General features: G+C 48.9%; 1 protein-coding gene across 5 annotated transcripts in view; it reads left to right on the top strand.

The window, feature by feature from the left end:
- LOC148478141 (uncharacterized) overlaps positions 1 to 19,449 on the top strand; it is an 82,098-nt gene that overhangs the window by 19,168 nt on the left and 43,481 nt on the right. For 3 of the 5 annotated variants that reach the window (XM_088455893.1, XM_088455894.1, XM_088455897.1), the window contains exon 5: positions 17,562 to 17,603. The exons of the other annotated variants lie outside the window; for them this stretch is intronic. In XM_088455893.1, coding sequence (XP_088312019.1) covers positions 17,562 to 17,603 — 42 coding nt within the window. The remainder of the gene's footprint in view (positions 1 to 17,561; positions 17,604 to 19,449) is intronic. 5 annotated transcript variants of the gene reach the window in all.

Here is a 19,449-nt window from a genome sequence, read left to right as displayed (position 1 = left end):
CTATGTTTTAACTATCATGAGGGGTATTTATTGTATTTTACATTTATGGTTGTGCAAATTGATTCTTATGTTGTCTTACTTTAAATATTTTGTCAATTTACAAACCATATGTGATTGCATTGTTCTCAGTCAAAATATGAGATACAAAATGGCAGATATCTGTCACACTATGGGCCATTTACCACCAAAAACATGGCCGCCTGCTATACTATACTAGAAACCAAAAAGATGGCCGCCGCCATCTGTGTCTCAATCGGCAGCATTGTTTGTGTTGTTTTTTCCTATGTTTATATGAAGTTACTTTCTTATACCGTCTTTCTATATACAATTGCACAGTTTGACCCTTGTGGTGTTCTATTGATAATACTCAGTCACTAAATTTCTGTGATTGTTTGTTCTCAGTTAAATCCTGAGAAACAAAATGGCTGTTTGTCACAATATGGGTCCTGTACCACCAACAAAATGGCCGTCCGTTTTAAGATTATAGGAGAAACCAAAAAGATGGCCGCCTCCATCTGCAACAATGCTTTGTGTTTTCCTCCCTTTACCTATATAGAGTGATCTCCCCATCCTGCCCCCACCTAGCAGTGGATCTAGGTAGGCGCGATCATGGCAGGCACTGCCAGCTGGCCGCCGCGATCTGAGCATGCGCAATATGCACCGCACGGCACTATGGGTTATGGTGGACGTCATAGATGACGTCACACAAAATGGCTGCGGGGGTTTGCGCATGCGCAGAACGGCGGAAGACGCCGAAATAGCGCTAATCATTACCTTTTTAGGTACAGTATATAAAGGGCACCCCAAGAGGCTTACCAGTACCCCTGAGGAAGTAGTCTTAGACGAAACGCGTTGGGACCCCTGCTCCAGTCTCTCTCCATTCTGCTGACCATTTGCAGATAAGCATTTTTATTATCCTTTTTTTCAATGTTCTGTTAATCCCTGTGTACTCTGTATCCTTGTATATGTCATTAAAACCCCTTTGTGAAAAAGCACTTCAGTGATAAGGGTTCATTTTCTGCTTATTTGAAGCCAACCCTATCCACCTGCATGCGGACTATGGGGGCTATTATGGGATTTTGAAGGAGATACCAGGATATACAATAATTTATGCAGTCTTTAAAGTATTGTTTATATAATGGAATACATGATTGGTTTTTAAACAAATGACTACACTATATTTGTGTCTCATCTGGCTCTGTCTGAGCCCCTCCTATTAAGGTTTCCCTGACTCTTTTGGAGTGCCGTGTCCATCCCACCACATGGAATCCCAGTAAAAAAACTACAGATAAGCCTTAAAGATTTATTATTTACTACGCACATTTTTATTTGAGCACGTGCATTTCTCACTTGGAAATACTACACTATTAGGCGCATTTTCTTTCCCAACTTCACTTCCAGATCATATTTGTCCTGATTGCCATTCAGGAACACGGGCATACTGCTGCCACCTCCACCAGAGGGACTAAAGTGCCACACCTGATAGCACAATATGGACTCTATTCATGTCTAAAAAGATTCTTTGCACAGTAATAACTTTTGAGACTTTAACCAGTGCGCCTTTCTATAAATTCTCTACAGATAGTGTATATATATTTCTACTTCAGGGTCCATAGGGTATCCACAGGATACCTTGGGCTATAGACGATGGCGGCAGACATCGGGCACCTCAGAGTTAAGTTTTCAGCATCCCAGGATGCACTGGGGTCCCCCTCCTATACCCCGCCCCCGAGCTAAGGCAAATCAGTTTTCGTAGGTGCCTGGCTCTGAGTCAGATCACCTCTTCAGAGGGGGGCTGTGGGCAGCCCCTGAAGTTTCCTTCCGGCAGCTTTTGCTTCGATGATATGTGCGGGCAGCATGGACAGGCTAATTAGCGGTCCATGCTGCCGCTCCTTCACCCCGCCAGGCCAGAATGCCGGTACTGATCCGGGGATGCTGGCGGGTACCAGGGTCTCAGCTAGCGGGGACCCCGGTATTCCAGACTGTGACCGGATTCACGGGGATTCAGATAAGCGGCGGGAACCCGCGGTGGGTTACCGCCAATTCAGTCTTATTTGTCCCTAGGCAGGGGGCTCCCTGGGGACAGGCTGCACCTGAAGCAAGGTACTGATCCTCCGCTTCCACTAGACCACCAGGGACAGCGGGCTGCAGCAGTATGGAAAATGCTCCAGCGTCCCAGGGGTTAATAGCATGCCAGGGGTGTGTGCTTTCCCTGTCTCACAGGCGGCGCCTCCCCCGCTGCACAGTGCCTTTCCACAGCGGTCTGGCGGGCTGTGGCAGCGTTCCTCCCCCGGGCCTGTCTCCTATCGGCTCCTCGGCGGCCATTTTGTAAAAATGACGAATGCTGCTGGATTGTTATACAGGGGGCATCGCGGTCTGGGTCCCCCGCATACCTCTCCTTCGCTAAGGTCACTGTATGCAGCACTGCTTCCTACCAGGTTCTGTGTCTGTGTAGTTGATCATAGTCCTTGTAGTGCAGGTGATGTATTTCTGCATTGTATGTGACTATATGCTAGCGCTGTCTGACTGTACTATCACTTCTGACTGTCAGCCATCTTACTATCCCTGTCTTCTCTCCCTTGTGGTGCGGTGCTGCAGGGGGCTTATTGCCTCACAGTTAAAATGAAGTGTTTTTCTGTGTGGTGCGTCACATACACATCGTGTACATTCATCCTGTCTGAGAGTGACCGTGATTATTCTCCTCAGCTATAACGTACCACATGCTCAGTGCTGTTAGCGGAGGGTGATGTGAGCACTGAGGGTTTCTCACATTTATATAGTATATGTATCTGTAAGACTTGGTATGCACTCTGCCATATTTATGCTAGACAAGCATCAGACAGGACTAGTATTTTGCTTTACTACAATGTGTATATACTTTATGTATGTATGTATATGCTATGTGGTCGCATTATACCCAGTGCATGCGGTTGGACCTGCAGGTTTGACTTATACACTGCTGCTCCACTCTACCTGTTAGTTACAAGGCAGGTATGTGGGGAGAAACAGCTAATTCTCCCTTCTTGGTAGTTCACGCAGTGTTCACAGTAGTGTGTCCCTCTCTTCTCCCCTCTCTTCTCTCGTTCTCTCTCTCTCTCTCGTTCTCTCTCTCTCTCTCTGTCTCTCTCTCTCGTTCTCTCTCTCTCGTTCGCGCTCTCTCTCTCGTTCGCGCTCTCTCTCTCGTTCGCTCGCGCTCTCTCTCTCGCTATCTCTCTCGCTCTCTCGTTCGCTCTCTCGCTCTCTCGTTCGCTCTCTCGCTCTCTCGTTCGCTCTCTCGCTCTCTCGTTCGCTCTCTCGCTCTCTCGTTCGCTCTCTCGCTCTCTCGTTCGCTCTCTCTCTTTCTCGTTCTCTCTCTCTTTCTCGTTCTCTCTCTCTTTCTCGTTCTCGTTCTCGTTCTCGTTCTCCTTCTTCTCGTTCTCGTTCTCGTTCTCTTTCTCCTTCTCGTTCTCTTTCTCCTTCTCCTTCTCCTTCTCCTTCTCTTTCTCTTTCTCGTTCTCTTTTTCTCTTTCTCCTTCTCTTTCTCCTTCTCTTTCTCCTTCTCTTTCTCCTTCTCTTTCTCCTTCTCTTTCTCCTTCTCTTTCTCTTTCTCTTTCTCTTTCTCCTTCTCCTTCTCCTTCTCCTTCTCCTTCTCCTTCTCCTTCTCCTTCTCCTTCTCCTTCTCCTTGTCCTTGTCCTTGTCCTTGTCCTTGTCCTTCTCGTTCGCTCTCTCGTTCGCTCTCTCGTTCGCTCGCGCGTTCGCTCTCTCTCGCGCGTTCGCTCTCTCTCTCGCGTTCGCTCTCTCTCTCGCGTTCGCTCTCTCTCTCGCGTTCGCTCTCTCGTTCGCTCGCGCTCTCTCGTTCGCTCGCGCTCTCTCGTTCGCTCGCGCTCTCTCGTTCGCGCTCTAGCTATCTCTCTAGCTATCTCTCTCGCTCTCTCGTTCGCTCTCTCTCTCTCGCTCTCTCGTTCGCTCTCGCTCTCTCGTTCGCTCTCTCTCTCTCGCTCTCTCGTTCGCTCTCTCTCTCTCGCTCTCTCGTTCGCTCTCTCTCTCTCGCTCTCTCGTTCGCTCTCTCTCTCTCGCTCTCTCGTTCGCTCTCTCTCTCTCGCTCTCTCGTTCGCTCTCTCTCTCTCGTTCTCTCTCTCTCTCTCGCTATCTCTCTCTCGTTCGCGCTCTCGCTCTCGCTCTCTCGTTCGCGCTCTCGCTCTCTCTCGCTCTCTCGTTCGCGCTCTCGCTCTCGCTCTCTCGTTCGCTCTCGCTCTCTCGTTCGCTCTCGCTCTCTCGTTCGCTCTCTCTCGTTCGCTCTCTCGTTCGCTCTCTCGCGCGCTCTCGTTCTCTCTTTTTTTTTTTCTCTCTCTCGTACAGAGACTGGCTACTACCTCCAGTCCATGTTGCAGGGATTTCCCTTAAGCCAACATGGGGCACACTTTAGGCAGAATCGGCATATTGCGCCCTTTCGCCTTTGAAGTTTTGCGTATATGCCACGCTAGGTAGGTCGTCTGGGATTCGAGGTTTTGCGGACGCGAAACTTTTTTGTGTAAAGGATATTCTGCGGAATTCCCTTTGTCAGTGATATCACAGGAATGTTAGCTGCAGGTTACCCATTCCTGTAGTTCATTACATGCCTAGTGAGTTCTGCAACCTTGCCTATGTTCTCTCCAATGCTACGTATTGCAAAGTGGTACTTTGTTGGAAGTCCATATACTCCCTTACAGGGGGAGGCTTCCAGACCAGCTATGGCTAAGCTGGGTAGCCAGAGAATGGAACAGGGGGCAGATGCCTTGGATCCATATGTTAATGAGGCAACCTTCGTTATAGGTCTCCTCACTTCTAGAATTTCCTCGGCAGCAGTGACCGCTCCCTGTGGTGGCGCTCATGGAGAGCTGATGCAGACTCCAAGAAAGGGTTGGAAGGTTTACCCTTTCATAGTAAGGTCCTCTTTGGCCCTGATCTTGGAAAAAATTGTGAGCGCTTTGGCAGCAGCTTCGTAAATCCACGTGTCTGCCATCGGCCCAAGTTCCTTCAGAGTCTGGAACTGTGTCCTTTTGGCCCTGTTGGGGCCAGGGTAAGTCCAGAGAACAGTCCTGATGGAACGGGCCTCTCCCTGGGGGACCCCAGGGTGGGGGCCGACTTCTTCAGTTCGCCCAGTGCTTGTATCGGACTACTACAGACACTTGGGTAAGATAAGTGGTATCTCACGGGTAGGCCCTCTCCCTCCGCAGAAGGCCTCCCAGCCGGTTTTTCACCACAGGCCTTCAGTCAGTTCAAGACAATGCCCTGGAATCCACAAAGTAGGGCACTCTATGTTCCAAGCGGGGTTATAGTGCCTGTTTGGTTGCCTCTGAGAGGAACAGGGTTTTACACCCGACCCCTTTCTGGTTCTGACACCCAATGGGTCCTACCTGCCTATTCTAAACCTAAAGTCCCTCAACAACTCTTTGAGGGTCACTTGGTTCAGGATGGACACCTTGCGTTCCATCATATTGGCTATGGAGCCTGGGGATTTTATGGTGTCCTTGGACATTCAGGATGCCTAGCTGCATGTCCCAGTTGCTTTAGCTCACCAGCGATCCCTCAGGTTTGCAGTGGTCAATTAACATTTCCAGTTTCAGGTACTGTCCTTTGGCCTTTCCACAGCACCTAGGGTGTTTACCAAGGTTATGGCAGCCCACCTGCAGATGCAGGGGGTCCGCCTGTTACCCTATCTGTAGACCTTCTGCTATTAGCAGGGTTTTTCGGGGTACTTCAGTGCCATCTGCAACGGACAATATCTGTTGCAGACTCACGGCTGGCTGATCAACTGGAAGTGGTTCCTCACAGACAACGAAAGATATTTGTGACAGAGGAAAAGATCTCTGCTTTACAGGCAAAAATTCATATTTGTCTTCAGAGTCGCCGAGTGTCCCTTCACTCGGCAATGAGGTTACTGGGGTCCATGGTGTTGAAGTTCACCATGGTAGAGTATGCCCAGTTTTCCCTCCAAACCTCTGCAGTAGTTGATCTTCTCCAGATGGAATGAGTTGCCCCATCGGATAAAGACACTGACAATGGTGCTTTCTCCAGAGGTACTGTACTGCTGTCTCTGGCCTGGTGGCTACAGACGTCCCACCTCAACAGGGGACGCCCCTTTTGGATCTCGGACTGGGTCCTCCTGACGACGGATGCCACTCTCCGAGGTTGGGGGGCTGTAACAGGTCCACACTTCTTTAGTGAAGGTGGCCGACAGCAGAATCTGCTCTTCCAATCAACATATTGGTACTTTGAGCGGTATTCAGAGCTCTTCAGCAAGCTAGACTAGTTCTTCACGGAAAACCTGTGCAAGTCCAGTCAAACTACGCCATCACAGTGGCTTACATAAACTGCCAAGGAGGAACCAGAAGTCAGGGTCCCTGACACAGGTTTCCCACATTCTGGCTTGGGCGGAAGGCTATCTCCCAGCTGTCTCGGCAGTGTTCATACCAGGAGTCCTCAACTGGGAAGCAGACTTCCTCAGCCGTCAGGACGTGCATCCCGGGGAATGGTTTTTTCACCAGGAGGTGTTTTGATTCCTACTGAACAAGTGGAGCAATCCAGAGATAAACCTCATGGCCTCCTGACAAGACAACAAGCTGTCTATGTATGGATCAAGAACAAGAGACGAGGAGGTTCTTCTGGTGGATGCTCTGTCGGTCCTGTGGACCTTCCAGTTTGCGTACCTCTTCCCTCCGTTCTCCCTTCTTCCTCGAGTACTTCAGAAGTTCAAGCAAGAAGGAGGCACGTTCCTGTTGATAGCTTCAGCGTGGCCCAGTGGTCACTGGTACTCGGATCTTCAGAGTCTCTCCATAGACAATCCGATGCTGTTGCCTCAACGTCCGAACCTATTGTCTCAAGGTCCTTGCCATTACCCGGACCTGGGTCGTCTGTCTTTGACGGCGTAGCTGTTGAGACAGCCCTCTTAAGGTCCAGGGGTTTTTTCCAGCTCTGTAGTTAACACCATACTTAGAGCTCGGAAGCCTGCTTCTGCAAGACTTTACCACAGAGTGTGGCATACTTTCTTTGAACGGTGTCACCCTAGAGCCTATGATCCTCAGGTGTTTTAGGATATCCAGGGTTTTGGTTTTCCTACAGGTGGGCTTAGATCATGGTCTTAGCCTGGCTTCCCTGAAGGTGCAGGTTTCTGCCCTGTGAGTGTGGTTTCAGCATAGGATTGCTACACTTCCTGATGTCCACACCTTTATGCAAGGTGTACTTCGTATTCAGCCTCCCTTTTTCCACCAGTGGCTCCTTGGGATTTGGCTGTGGACCTAAGGGCTCTCCAAGGACCGCCGTTTGAACCACTGGGCTCAGTGGATTTAAAATGGTTAACAGTTAAGACTGTTTCTTCTGGCCATTGCTTCGGCCAGAAGGGTGTCAACTTTGGGGGCTCTCTCATGTCGCCCTCCCTTTCTGATTTTTTCATAAGGGTAGGGCAGTGCTTCACACTCAACCTGGTTTCCTACATAAGGTGGTATTTAATGTCCACATTAATGTGGAAATTATGGTGCCGGCCTTTAATTCCCCAGACCTCTCAGCTGCTGAGGCCTCCCTGGATGTGGTACGTGCTCTAATTTCGGACGTCGGACTCTGTTTGTTATCTGTGTGAAGACACCGGGTTTATGTGTGCATTATTTTCGCCTACTGGCCCTCGTCGCCTTGAGAAAGGCAACTGTATTTAGCTCCGCACTGTACCCCGGGTCTCATGGGTTCTGGGATCACACAGTAAGCATTACATACACACTAATTATACATGTAAACCGTAACCCCACTATGTACAGTATATACAGGTAGCACCAACATTAACCACATTTAAAGACCTAAGACTATTATCAAAACCACACAAAGGAACCCTTCCCACCTAGACAGTCAATAATCACCTCAGGACTATGTGAGCACAGACTGTTGCACAGCTGTGAAACTCTGGTGGGCACTGTGCTGCTGGGAGAGGTACTGCTGAACGATTTGCTGGTCCCAGCCACTTGGCCCAAAGGGATTGCACTACTCGCGAGAGTAGGGCACGCTGTGAGTCACCTAGCTCCAGCTGGCCCACTAACAGTGTGCCTGAGACGGCTCTGGATAGAGCAGTAAGTTTTGGCTGCGTATCTGTCCCTCGTCTCCCTTCGATGAAGTCCGTTGCTGGAAGTCGGTAGGGTCTACAATCCTGGCTGGGTCTGGAGGTGCCTTAGACCCACATCCACATCAGTCCTGCTTCGCCGGCCAGGTACCAAGAACAAAGAACACAGAAGCCTGGCTTTAGACCCTTTTTATCCCTCCTGTCCTGTGCAGAGATTGGGTGGATTTTGATTCCCCAGATGTAAATGTCCCTGAGCTGCTGGGACCCCCTACTGGGCTGGTGCCTGTGTGTATAGGTTATGGCCAGCCTGCATTCCTGAGGTGGGGGCTGGGCTAGGAGTGAATAACAGGCAGGAGAGAGAGTTCACCTGGTCACTGGGTGCAATTTAAGAACCAAGATATTTGCCCACACATTGCCGATTACTTAAAGGCGCCTGCAGTTGTCCTGGTAACTATTCCGTGTGATCCCTGTGCAGGCAAAAAGGGGGATCATCACATAAGGGATCCTCACATACCTCCCCCTTCTTAAATCCGGTCCGAAGGGCTGGCCCCCAGATCGGGGCCAGTCAGGACGACCGGATACAGTGACCTCCTGGGCGTTGGGTCAGGTTCAGCCCATCGGCATTGGCATGGTCCTTCCCCTTAAATCCCGTCCGAGGGGCTGGTCCCCGGATCGGGGCCAGTCAGGACGACCGGACACAGTGACCTCCTGGGCGTTGGGTCAGGTTCCTCCTGCCGGGACAGCCCATCGGCATTGGCATGGTCCTTCCCCTTTTTGTGAGAGATAGAGAAGTTATAAGTTTGGAGGGCTACACCGCAACAGTCTCCCGTTTCCCCCAGCAGTTTTCTGAAGCCAGCTCAGTGGGTTATGGTCAGTCAGCACTGTGAATTCTTTCCCATAGAGATATGGCTGGAGCTTCTTTAAGGCCCACACAATCGCTAAACCCTCCTTCTCGACGGTGGCATAGGCCTTCTCTCGCTCCACTAGTTTCCGGGAAAGGTACACGATGGGGTGGTCACCGCCATCCTCCCCCACTTAGCTTAGGATGGCACCCAGTCCATGGTCAGAGGCATCGGCCTGAACCAAGAAACGCTTGTCAAAGTCAGGGGTGGCTAGCACTGGGAAGTAAAGGCTGAGTAAAGGCCTGCTCACAGTCTGGGGTCCACACTATCTGCCTGGCATGTCTCTTCTTTGTCAGGGGTTGGGCGATGTTACTGTATTGGTGCACAAACTTCCGGTAGTAACCAGCAGTTCCCAGGAAGGCACGTACCTGCTTTTGGGAAGCCGACCTGGGCCAATTTAGAATGGCCTCTACCTTGGCGGGCTTTGGCCGCAGCTGTCCCCCTCCCACTCAGTGCCCCAGGTATTGGACCTCTGACATTCCCATTTGGCACTTGTCGGGGCGGATGGTGAACCCTGCTCGCTGAATCCTGCTTAGCACTTCCTGACGTAGGCTAGATGCTACTCCCCAGCTATTACTAAATATAGCTATGTCATCCAGGTAGGCGTGGGCGAACTCCTGGCATCCTTCCAGCAGGTGATCTACAGTGCACTGGAAGGTGGCCGGGGGCATTCTTCATCCCAAATGGCAGCTTCATAAATTCAAAAAGGCCACAGGGGGTGGCGAACACGGAGCGCTCCTGTGCATCCTTGGTTAGGGGTATTTGCCAATACCCCTTGCTTAAATCCAAGGTAGACACATAGCGGGCCCCACCCAACCTGTCCAATAGCTCATCAATTCGTGACATGGGGTACGCATCGGTCACAGTTACTTCCATTTAGCTTCCAGTCGTCCACACAGAACCGGGTGGTGCCATTCTTCTTGGGGACCAGTACCACCCCTGTCGCCCAGGGACTACGGGAAGGGACTATCACCTCGAGTCGCAGCATTTAATTTTTTTCGGCCTTAACCTGTCTGACTGCTGAGGTCATCCTGTATGAGGCCTGTATGCAGGGCTTGGCATCCCCAGTGTCCACATGATGTGTGCCTAGCGGGGTACAGCCTGGCAGGCAGGTGAACTGGGCTTCGTGCTCTCGGAACACCTCCCCCATTTCCTGCTGCTGTCGGGGCACTAGCCGGGTTCACACATGTACAGCCTCGACACCCTGGCTCTGTCTGGCGACCTCTAGCATGTCCGGGAGGGGATCTAACTCTGTGTCTCCCATAGGTGGGCAGCACACCACCATTGCCTCTACGTGTCTCTCCACATAGGCATTCAGTCGGTTTATGTGGAAGATGTCCGCTGTCGGCCTCCACTGTCAAGGGCTACTATGTAATTTACGGGACCCTTCTGCTCCAGGACAACGTATGGTCCAGCCCAGGTGGCCTGCAGTTTGTTCTGCCTCACTGGGATCAAGACCATCACTTTCTGCCCTGGAACCAGTTCTCTGTCTCTGGCATGGTGGTCATACCATTCTTTCTGTCTATGTTGGGCCAGGACTAGGTGCTCTCGTGCCAGTCCCATCACCCGCTTCATCCGGGCCTGCAGTTGTTCAACGTACTGCAGGACTGGCTGTTCGGGATCTTGGAAGGTACCTTCCCATCCTTCTTTTACCAGTTCTAAGGGACCTTGTACCTGATGGCCGTATAACAGCTGAAAGGGGGAGTATCCGGTGGACTCCTGCGGCACTTCCCTGTAGGCAAACAGGAGTTGCGGCAGTGCCTTCTCCCAGTCCTTCCCCTCTGAGTGTACATACGCCTTGAGCAAGATCTTGAGGGTCCAATTAAATCTCTCACACAGCCCATTGGTATACGGGTGGTAAGCGGTCGTACGGAGGGCCCTTACTCCCCACGATTTTGCACAACCTCCCCCTGAAATTGAGGACCTTGGTCAGTGAGCACCTCCTGTGGGTACCCCACCCAGCTGAAGATGTCCACCAGGGCCTGTACCACGTGCTCCGCATCTATGGAAGCGAGAGCCACGGCTTCTGGGTACCGGGTGGCCAAATCCACCAGGGTTAGGATATACCTTTTTGCCTGACCTGCTGGGTACTTTCAAGGTACCCACGATATCTATAGCTACCCTCCTAAAGGGTTCTCCTATTATGGGCATCGGCCGCATGGGGACTCTGGTTGGGATCCCGCTAGACGCTGACAGGTGTCACATGAGGCTCGATAATCTTTCACCTCACGAGACACTCCTGGCCAGAAGAAGTTCTTCAATAGCTGGTTCTTTGTCTTGCGGGTACCAAGATGGCCCGCTGCGGGAATGTCATGGGCCAGGGCTAATAGCTCGGGTCTATAGGCGGCTGGTACTATCAGCTGTTTGGGAGATGTGCCAGGGCCATAGTCAGGTCGCATTGCAACTATCCTATACAGGAGTCCCTTATCCCAGACTATTTGATTCTCACCCCTGTCAGGGTACCCCTTCTCTGCTGCTTTGCGCAATTCTGCTAGGGAGCGGTCAGTGGTCTGCGCATTTCTAAACTTTTCCCGGTCTCCCTCCCCCACATCTGGTACAGTCGGCAGGTCAGGGTCACTTGGTTCACTTACCCTCTTGGGCTCTGGGCCTTGCTCCAGGACTAGGTGCCAGGATGACTTCTTCCTTGGCTTGGGGTCCCGGGGCGGAGACCTCTGGCAGTCTCTCTCTATTCCTTGGGTCTGTTTCTGGGTTTGGCTCCAGGTGACTGGTTGCACAAAGTGGGTCACCATTCCTTGGCAGAGGTCGTTTCCCAGGATGACTTTGGCAGGCAGGCCGCTGAGCACTCCCACTTCCACAGTTCCTTGTCCTGCCTTCCAGTCCATCCGGACCCGGGCCACAGGGATGTCCTTTTCCTGGCCCCCTGCAGTCCGTATGGTCACTCGCTGCTGTTGCAGAAGGAGGCTCAGGGGCACTAGGTCTGGCTCTAAAAGTGTCAGAGAAGCGCCAGAGTCTCTAAGTCCAGTTACTTCACAGCCCTCGACCCACACGGGCTGCATGTGGCCTCGCATGTTCCTAGGGGTGGTTCCTCCTGAACCCACCACCATGTCCACCACATGGCTCCTTCGCAGTCCTCATCTGCTTCGGTGCAAAGGTCCTCTGCTTCACCCTCATCCCGCCAGTCTAACTGCCACCCATAGGCTAGGGTGACCGGAGCAGGGTGGCGCTGAACTCTGGGGCAGTCTCGCTGCAGGTGACCTGGCTGCCCACACTTGTAGCAATCACGGTGTCCAGCAAGGGGCCGTGACCTCTGCCCAGTTGGCGGAAAGCTGGCCACCAGGGGTCTTTGGGGCTCCCATCGAGGAATGGCTGCCTTGGTGAGGTTATTCACAGCCTGGGGAACAGTGGTAGGCCGACGCACCCCGGCAGAGGTTACAAATGGGGAGTTCCTCCATCCAGGGCGGTTGGCAAGGAATTAAACTGCCAGTTGTGCAGCGGCTTCAGGGTTGGCTGGGCTGCGGTCAGACACCCACTCTCAGAGGTCAGTGGGCAGCTGGGCTAGGAGTTGTTCTAGCACCATCAAGTCCATGATCTGCCCTGCACTGATTGCCTGCTTTCCCTCTGTCCATTTTTTAAAGAGGCATCGTAGATGTGAGCCATACTCCACATAGGAGCTCCCCTCTTTCTTCCGGGTTTCCCGAAACTGCTGGCGATAGGTCTCAGCAGTGATTTGAAATTGGACCAGTAGCTCCTTCTTTAGCTCAGTATATTCTGCACAGGCCTGGATACTGAGCCCCCGAGTTAAGCTGGGGCCTAGGTACTTAGGCCAATCCTCGGGACTGACTCTGTGAACCCCCATCAGGTTCTCAAACATTTGAAGATGGGTATCAATGTCCGTTTGTCTCCCTGAATGTTGGGACATCTCGGAATCCCGGACGGGGCCCCCCTCTTTCCAGGCTATCGAGGAATGCTTGGAGCGGAGCAAGAGCTGCATCTTCCGGCCGCCACATGGGATCCCCCGGATTTGGGCCCTCAACAACAGGGTCCCCGTCGGTTTCATCATCCGGGCCCACAGGGTGTGTTCGCACCCACTCCCCTAGCTGGCCCATGAGGATCTCTCGAGTGTCTGAGTCCACAAATGGGATGACTTTAGACTGGCACAATACTTGCAGCTCTGGCTTGCGGTCCCTTCTGTATGGTTGCTCCCACTCACGTCTTGCCCGGAGTTCTGCACTGTTCTGCATTTTCACACTGCTAGGAATTACGGGTTATAAGGGCTCTCCTCTGTGTGGTTATATGCTACTGGGTTACGGACTATTGCGTTAACAGAGCCTGGTTGTATAACGATACAGACCCCTAGCTCTGCCCAGCTTTTGGGACTGAATACACCGGGTTTATGTGTGCGTTATTTTCGCCTACTGGCCCTCGTCGCCTTGAAAAGGCAACTGTAAATAGCTCTGCACGGTACCCCGGGTCTTATATGGGTTTAGGGATCACACAGTAAGCATGCAATAGCAAGGTACAAGAGCACCTTTATTACACACACACTAATTATACATGTAAACCGTAACCACACTATGTACAGTATATGCAGGTAGCACTAACATTAACCACATTTAAAGACTAAGACTATTATCAAAAACCACACAAAGGAACCCTTCCCACCTAGACAGTCAATAATCACCTCGGGGAATATGTGAGCACGGACCGCTGCACAGCTGTGAGACTCCGGTGGGCACTGTGCTGCTGGGAGAGGTACTGCTGAACGACTTGCTGGTCCTGGCCTCTTGGTCCGAAGGGATTGCGCTACTCGCGACCCAAGTGCGCAATCCGGGGCACCGTCGCCAGTGTCCTCCCCGGCGGCACTGGTTGCAGCTCTACCTTTTGTGTACTACTTCACACAGTCTTACAAGCTCAAAGGCTGCACCCAGCCCTGGGGCCCCAGGCCACGACTAGTCCATATCAATCAGCCCTCATGGCTGCTCCAACGGCCCAAAGGCTGCATCATCTGCCTCAGGCCACGACTAGTCAACTTGCAGCAGCCCTCCGACAACTTTTGCCTGATTAACCATCCGATCCATAACAGAGTCATACTGTTGATACAGAACTTCCCCAAGCCCTTCAAATGAAGCATCAATATGCAAAATATAAGGTTCCGCGTAGGCTAAGACTGGTGTGTTGGTGAGACTTTCTTTCAGTTCTTGAAAAGCTTGTTCACATTGCTGAGTCAATCTCTCGCCAAACTCTTCATTAACCCGATAAAAAGGGCCTAACTCACTTCTCTGACGTTGGGAGGATTTTTTTTAGAGGAGGATAAACTTTGCTTAAGGGCTTTGCGATTTTAGAGAGTTTTGGTACAAATTGTCTGGTATCCACAAAATCCCAGAAAGGAACGGAACTCTTTTAATTTAGTCGGCCTAGGCCATTCTCTCTCCACTTCCACTTTGGACGGATCAGCGGCTATCCCATCTCCACTGGCTATATGACCTATATACTTGACGGACCTCTGACACATTTTGCATTTTTCTATAGTGAATTTAAAACCATGGATGATGAGACGGTCTAGCACTTTTAGAAGTCGTTGATTGTGCCCTTCTAAGGTTCTTCCAAACACAATGATGTCATCAAGGTACACCACTACTTCTCGGAGATTCTTATCTCCAACAGTTTTTTCCATGCTCCGTTGAAATGTTACCGGAGCTCCTTTGGTTCCCTCGGGCATTTGCACGAATTCATAAAATCCTAAGGGACAGATGAATACAGTCTTCTCAGCATCTTTAGGATCCATTAAGATCTGATAAAATCCACTCTTCAAGTCTAACACAGAGAACCATTGACTACCTTGTAAGCAATCCAGGGCTTCGTCCATTCGCGGCACGGTGTACTGATCTGGAACAGTTCGCTGGTTAAGAGTGCGATAATCCACACACGTGTACTTCCCCGTTCTATTTCCTACAACTGCAATGGGTGAAGCAAAAGGGCTCTCAGATTCTCGAATGACTTGACTATCTAGTAGCTTTTTCAGATGTTGTCTCACATCTTCTAGGTCGGCTGGCGCTAGTCTACGAGATCTTTCCCTGAATGGTGTTTCGTCAGTCAATCGAATTTGATGAGATACATTGGTGGATAGTCCGAGGTCCCACTCATGTTTTGAAAATGCAGTATCCCGCTGTATAAGAGTCCTTACTAACTCTACTTTACTATTGCTTGAGATTTCACTTTCTAAAAAACACTCCTTGAAGTCAGTGGTAATCCTGTTGCCCTCTTTAGTCTGTACTTTTTCAATTTTCTGGGATACTTCTAAACAAGATGGATGTATATGTAGGGAGTCGGCATAAGTTGTTCCACCTACCTCACAACACCATTTGCTAACATCTTAAACAGATTTGCATTAGTTCCTAGAATGACGGGAGCTTCTCTTTCTTCTCCATATGTTTCTGGACAAATTAAAGCCATGGTGTTTATTTGCCCACTTACTCCAACCACTTTGGGTGAAAATTTTAGAGTGATGGGTACGTATCCTAAATACGGGTAACTATGATTACTCAATCCCCATAAGATGAGACCTGACAAAGGGAGTATTGGGATGTTTGACAAATGACTATAGTCTAGGGATGTGCAGGCTTGGATAGGTTCGAGTTTGCACGCCGAGTTCGGATTTTTCCCTCCAAAAAAACAGAACTCAGAAAGAGGCAAAACGTCATCTTGCATGGACAAACATCATCATTCCAGGACTTTCCTGGAATGATGTTTGTCCATGCAAGATGATGTCTTGCCTCTTTCTGAGTTCTGTTCTTTTGGAGGGAAAAATCCGAACTCTGCGTGCAAACTCGAACCTATCCGAGCCTGCACATCCCTAGACTATACCAGTCCTCAATATGATGGATACTTGGGATCCACTGTCCAACAGAACAGTACATTGATTTCCATTAACAAACGCTGGTATCAGTGGAGCCGGTTCCATCAGTCCTTCAGCCACCGAGCATTGGCCACGATAATTCCCCATTTACTTCCTGCTGAGGGTCTAGGGAGCCGACGCTGAGTTCATCGTTCTCCCACTGGTGTTTCCCGAGACGTTCCTGCCTCTGTTGATCTAGAAGTCTCTTTGCTAATGTTACACCTCTGATCGCATTCAAATGCTCCATGACTAAAGTTTCTACAAAAAGGAAACATCTTTGTGACCTATTTACTCTTCCACGGTTGGCATTACTCATGGGCATAAAGCCAAATGGCGTTCTAGTTTTTCTATTCTTTATTTCTTCTTTAAACTGAAGTTACTGTCCCACTTCCCCCTCATAATTCTTCTACCTCTTTGGCCAGATTGTCAATAGGAGTTGTCTCACTTCAATAGTCAGTACTTTGACTTTCTTCAGTCTTTTCTCTAGTTTCAACTAAAGCTTCCTTTTATTTAACTTCTCGCATTAGTTGCATAAAAGAAGGTGGTTGCCTGCTGACGGTTGTGTATCTTAATCATTGAGCTATAGGATCATTAGTAAGAGCTCCTTCAATTAGTTGTTGCATTCTCTTTTCCATTCACCTCCTCCACTGTCATCCCTCCTTTTTCAACAATTTGGTGGATTATGTTATCAAAGTGACATAAATATGCAGTCCATTTTTCCCCCACATTCTGATAGGTGTGCAGCAGTCGATACTTAAGATCATCCACATTCTCTATTGTTCCAAATTCTAGGTCTAGAGCCGCTAAGTAATCCTGGAAGCTTACAGTAGGGTCATCCCTCTGAGTGGCATTAATGACTTCCATAGCAGGTCCCCTAAGACTTTCTACAATCCGTTGCTTCTTTATTGCGTCAGGGCATAGCCCTTCTTCTGACAGCTGATGTACAGAGTCCTTCCAAGCCTCATAGCTTTATTCTCCTGTTGGTACCTGTCGAATTCCAGAAAAACTCCTCAACCGTCTATACCCTCCCTCATAGTGAATTTTCCCAAATTCATCCACTATAGTCTTTACAACTGTCACCATAGCATTATCCAGGCTAAAATTTGTATTAGATCCCAAACTTAAGTCGGTGTTCTCCCCAGGAGACGAGTTTAATTGATCACGAACAGATTCAGATTCTCCAGCTCCCTTTACCACCCTTCGGTTTCTCTACAGGCCATACAATACTCCACTTCTGCCCCTCACTAGCAGGAACAAGTATTCTAATGGGAATCTTATCCCTCTCTAGCGTTTCTTTAGTAGCTATTAACACAGCGCACACCATCCCAGATTCTTTTTCCCAACTATCCACTATTCAGGGATCTTTGTTTCCATATAAATTATCAACAGCTAATATCTGAGCACTCCGAAAATCGGTAAGATTTCCTGATATAGCGAAGCAGTTTAACAGAGACCTTTTTCCACTCACCACTCAAAAACTTCCTCACCCTTTATCTGAGACATATTTTCAATGGTAAACAGGTGATACACTGAGGCTTCTCTTTAAATTTCTGAATCTCCGTAGTGCCTACATTTTACACCAAAGTCTATTGATATGGAGTGTTTTAACCAACTTCTAGTGCCTCCACCCAAGCTAGATATGGATTCAAATTGGTCCCGATTGGGTAAGCCCAAACCTATTGTATATGGTATAACAATATAATATTATACCTTTTTACTCTTCTTTCTTTCTTTTTCCAGGAATCGGAATGACTTCAACAGAATTTCCTGTGCCTCACAAAGGTAAGTGAATGTATAACGGCAGTAGGTATGGGTGAAAAGCAATATTTATATAGTAACGATACTGGATCAGAACCTCTATACACACCTTCCTATACCTTCTAATATCCTGCCTATACCTTCTGAGGATGACGCTAATTTGCGTACGCAGTCATACCATAAATAAAGACTTAGACGTGGAATCTGTGGTTCTAAAGTACAAGTGTTATTCAGGTAAAAGTTCAGACAGTTACACGCAATTGATCCATACACAATTTAGGCGCAAAAGGAAAATTATACAGACCCAAGTACAGTATACATACGCAGGTGCTTCCGGACCCGGAGATAGGCATCAGCAAGAGACCCCTAGTCATATTGGCATATTGGCATGAAGACTGAGAATCAGCGTTCATGCACATATATTTATACCCCCCCAGAATAAACAGGACAATAGGGAAGTTAGTTGCTGATGTCATTGGTTCCCAGGGGAGAAGCATCTGTTACAGCACATTTAACAGGCTGGTTCAAATACTCTCCCTGCCTCTAACAGCTGGGGGTCTTCACGCCCCCTGCAACATTCTAACAGTTGTTCATGAAATATACATTTTGTTGCTTGTAGGCTCTGCGATCCATAACATGAGTTTGCATGATGCGACCTCCCCACCGATAACACCAGAATACTGTAAAAAGAGTCGCATCAATACAAGACCAAACACGACTTGTTTAGCATGTATAATACCTTAGTTATCAAATCTCTTTATTTCTCAGCATTTAAACTAACTGAACCAACTTAAATCATACATTTAAAGCTTATTGAACCTTATGTGTGATAATGTAATGTGTGGGTATTGAGGGTTTGATATAAAGATGCTAGTTAACTTGGGGCAGATGCGTGCGCATAAAGTTAATAAAACAGCGGTTTCATACAAAGTCCTATGCATTCGCTAATATGCGACTAGTTAACAGCGCAATTGTGTGTATGTGATATGGTGAAAAATACAATCGCATGGTGCTAATAGTATTATCGCCACATGTATTAAAATGTGAGTTTATCTAAAATGGCGCTTAGGCGGCCATTCGCAAAATGTCATCTTGCGATCTCATTTTCAGGATGGCGTCTTGTGGCCAGTCGCAAGATGGTATCGCTGCGATTAAATTTTAAACTGAACTTGTCTCAGCCAATTAGTCAGCTTCGACAGTCCACCCTTTGATAGCAAACATGCTATCACAATCTGCTATTAGAATTTAATTTAGGCTTACATTTACATATTATTTGGTGTTATTATGGGATAGCACAAGGTGGTTCGTAGTCCATCAATAATGCGTCTCTGGGTGGGGACATAAAACTACTATTATACGCACACCGCGGATCTTGGAAGATCATGTGAAAGGTGTGGGAATGCACCAGTCTTATAAAAGCAGTCTTGAAGGGGAATTGAGACTTTACATTATCTGAGGTGTTCTATGAATAACATTTCAATAATACATTCTATGCATGTCTAAATATAATACATCAAACGATTGTATTTCCTAGTTCAGGGTTGTAATGCAGTTCTATATTTACCTCGGTATACATATTGTCATTACTGACCACCATCATAGTTTCATTCTTTTGTTTCACTCTGTTTTTACATTTTCCACACTTCAACACAATTGGAACACACCGGACGCATATGCCAATTATTATGATGACAGTCAGTATAAGGATTAAGAATTTGCCTATGCTGGCAATCACTTCCTGGACCCATTCCCCTAGACCTGAGAACCATTTCACTGGGTTCAGCCATGAAACCCATCCTTCTATCTTCTCCCCTATTTCAGCCACTGAATCGTTATGGTTCTTGCGAAATTCCCATTTTAGCTGCAGAAT

Source organism: Taudactylus pleione, unplaced genomic scaffold (genome assembly GCF_031769625.1).
Source record: "Taudactylus pleione unplaced genomic scaffold, aTauple2 ptg000677l, whole genome shotgun sequence".
NCBI classification, from domain to species: Eukaryota; Metazoa; Chordata; class Amphibia; order Anura; family Myobatrachidae; genus Taudactylus; species Taudactylus pleione.
The sequence above is the reverse complement of the archived record's forward strand: the minus strand, read 5'-3'. Positions and strand labels throughout refer to the sequence as shown.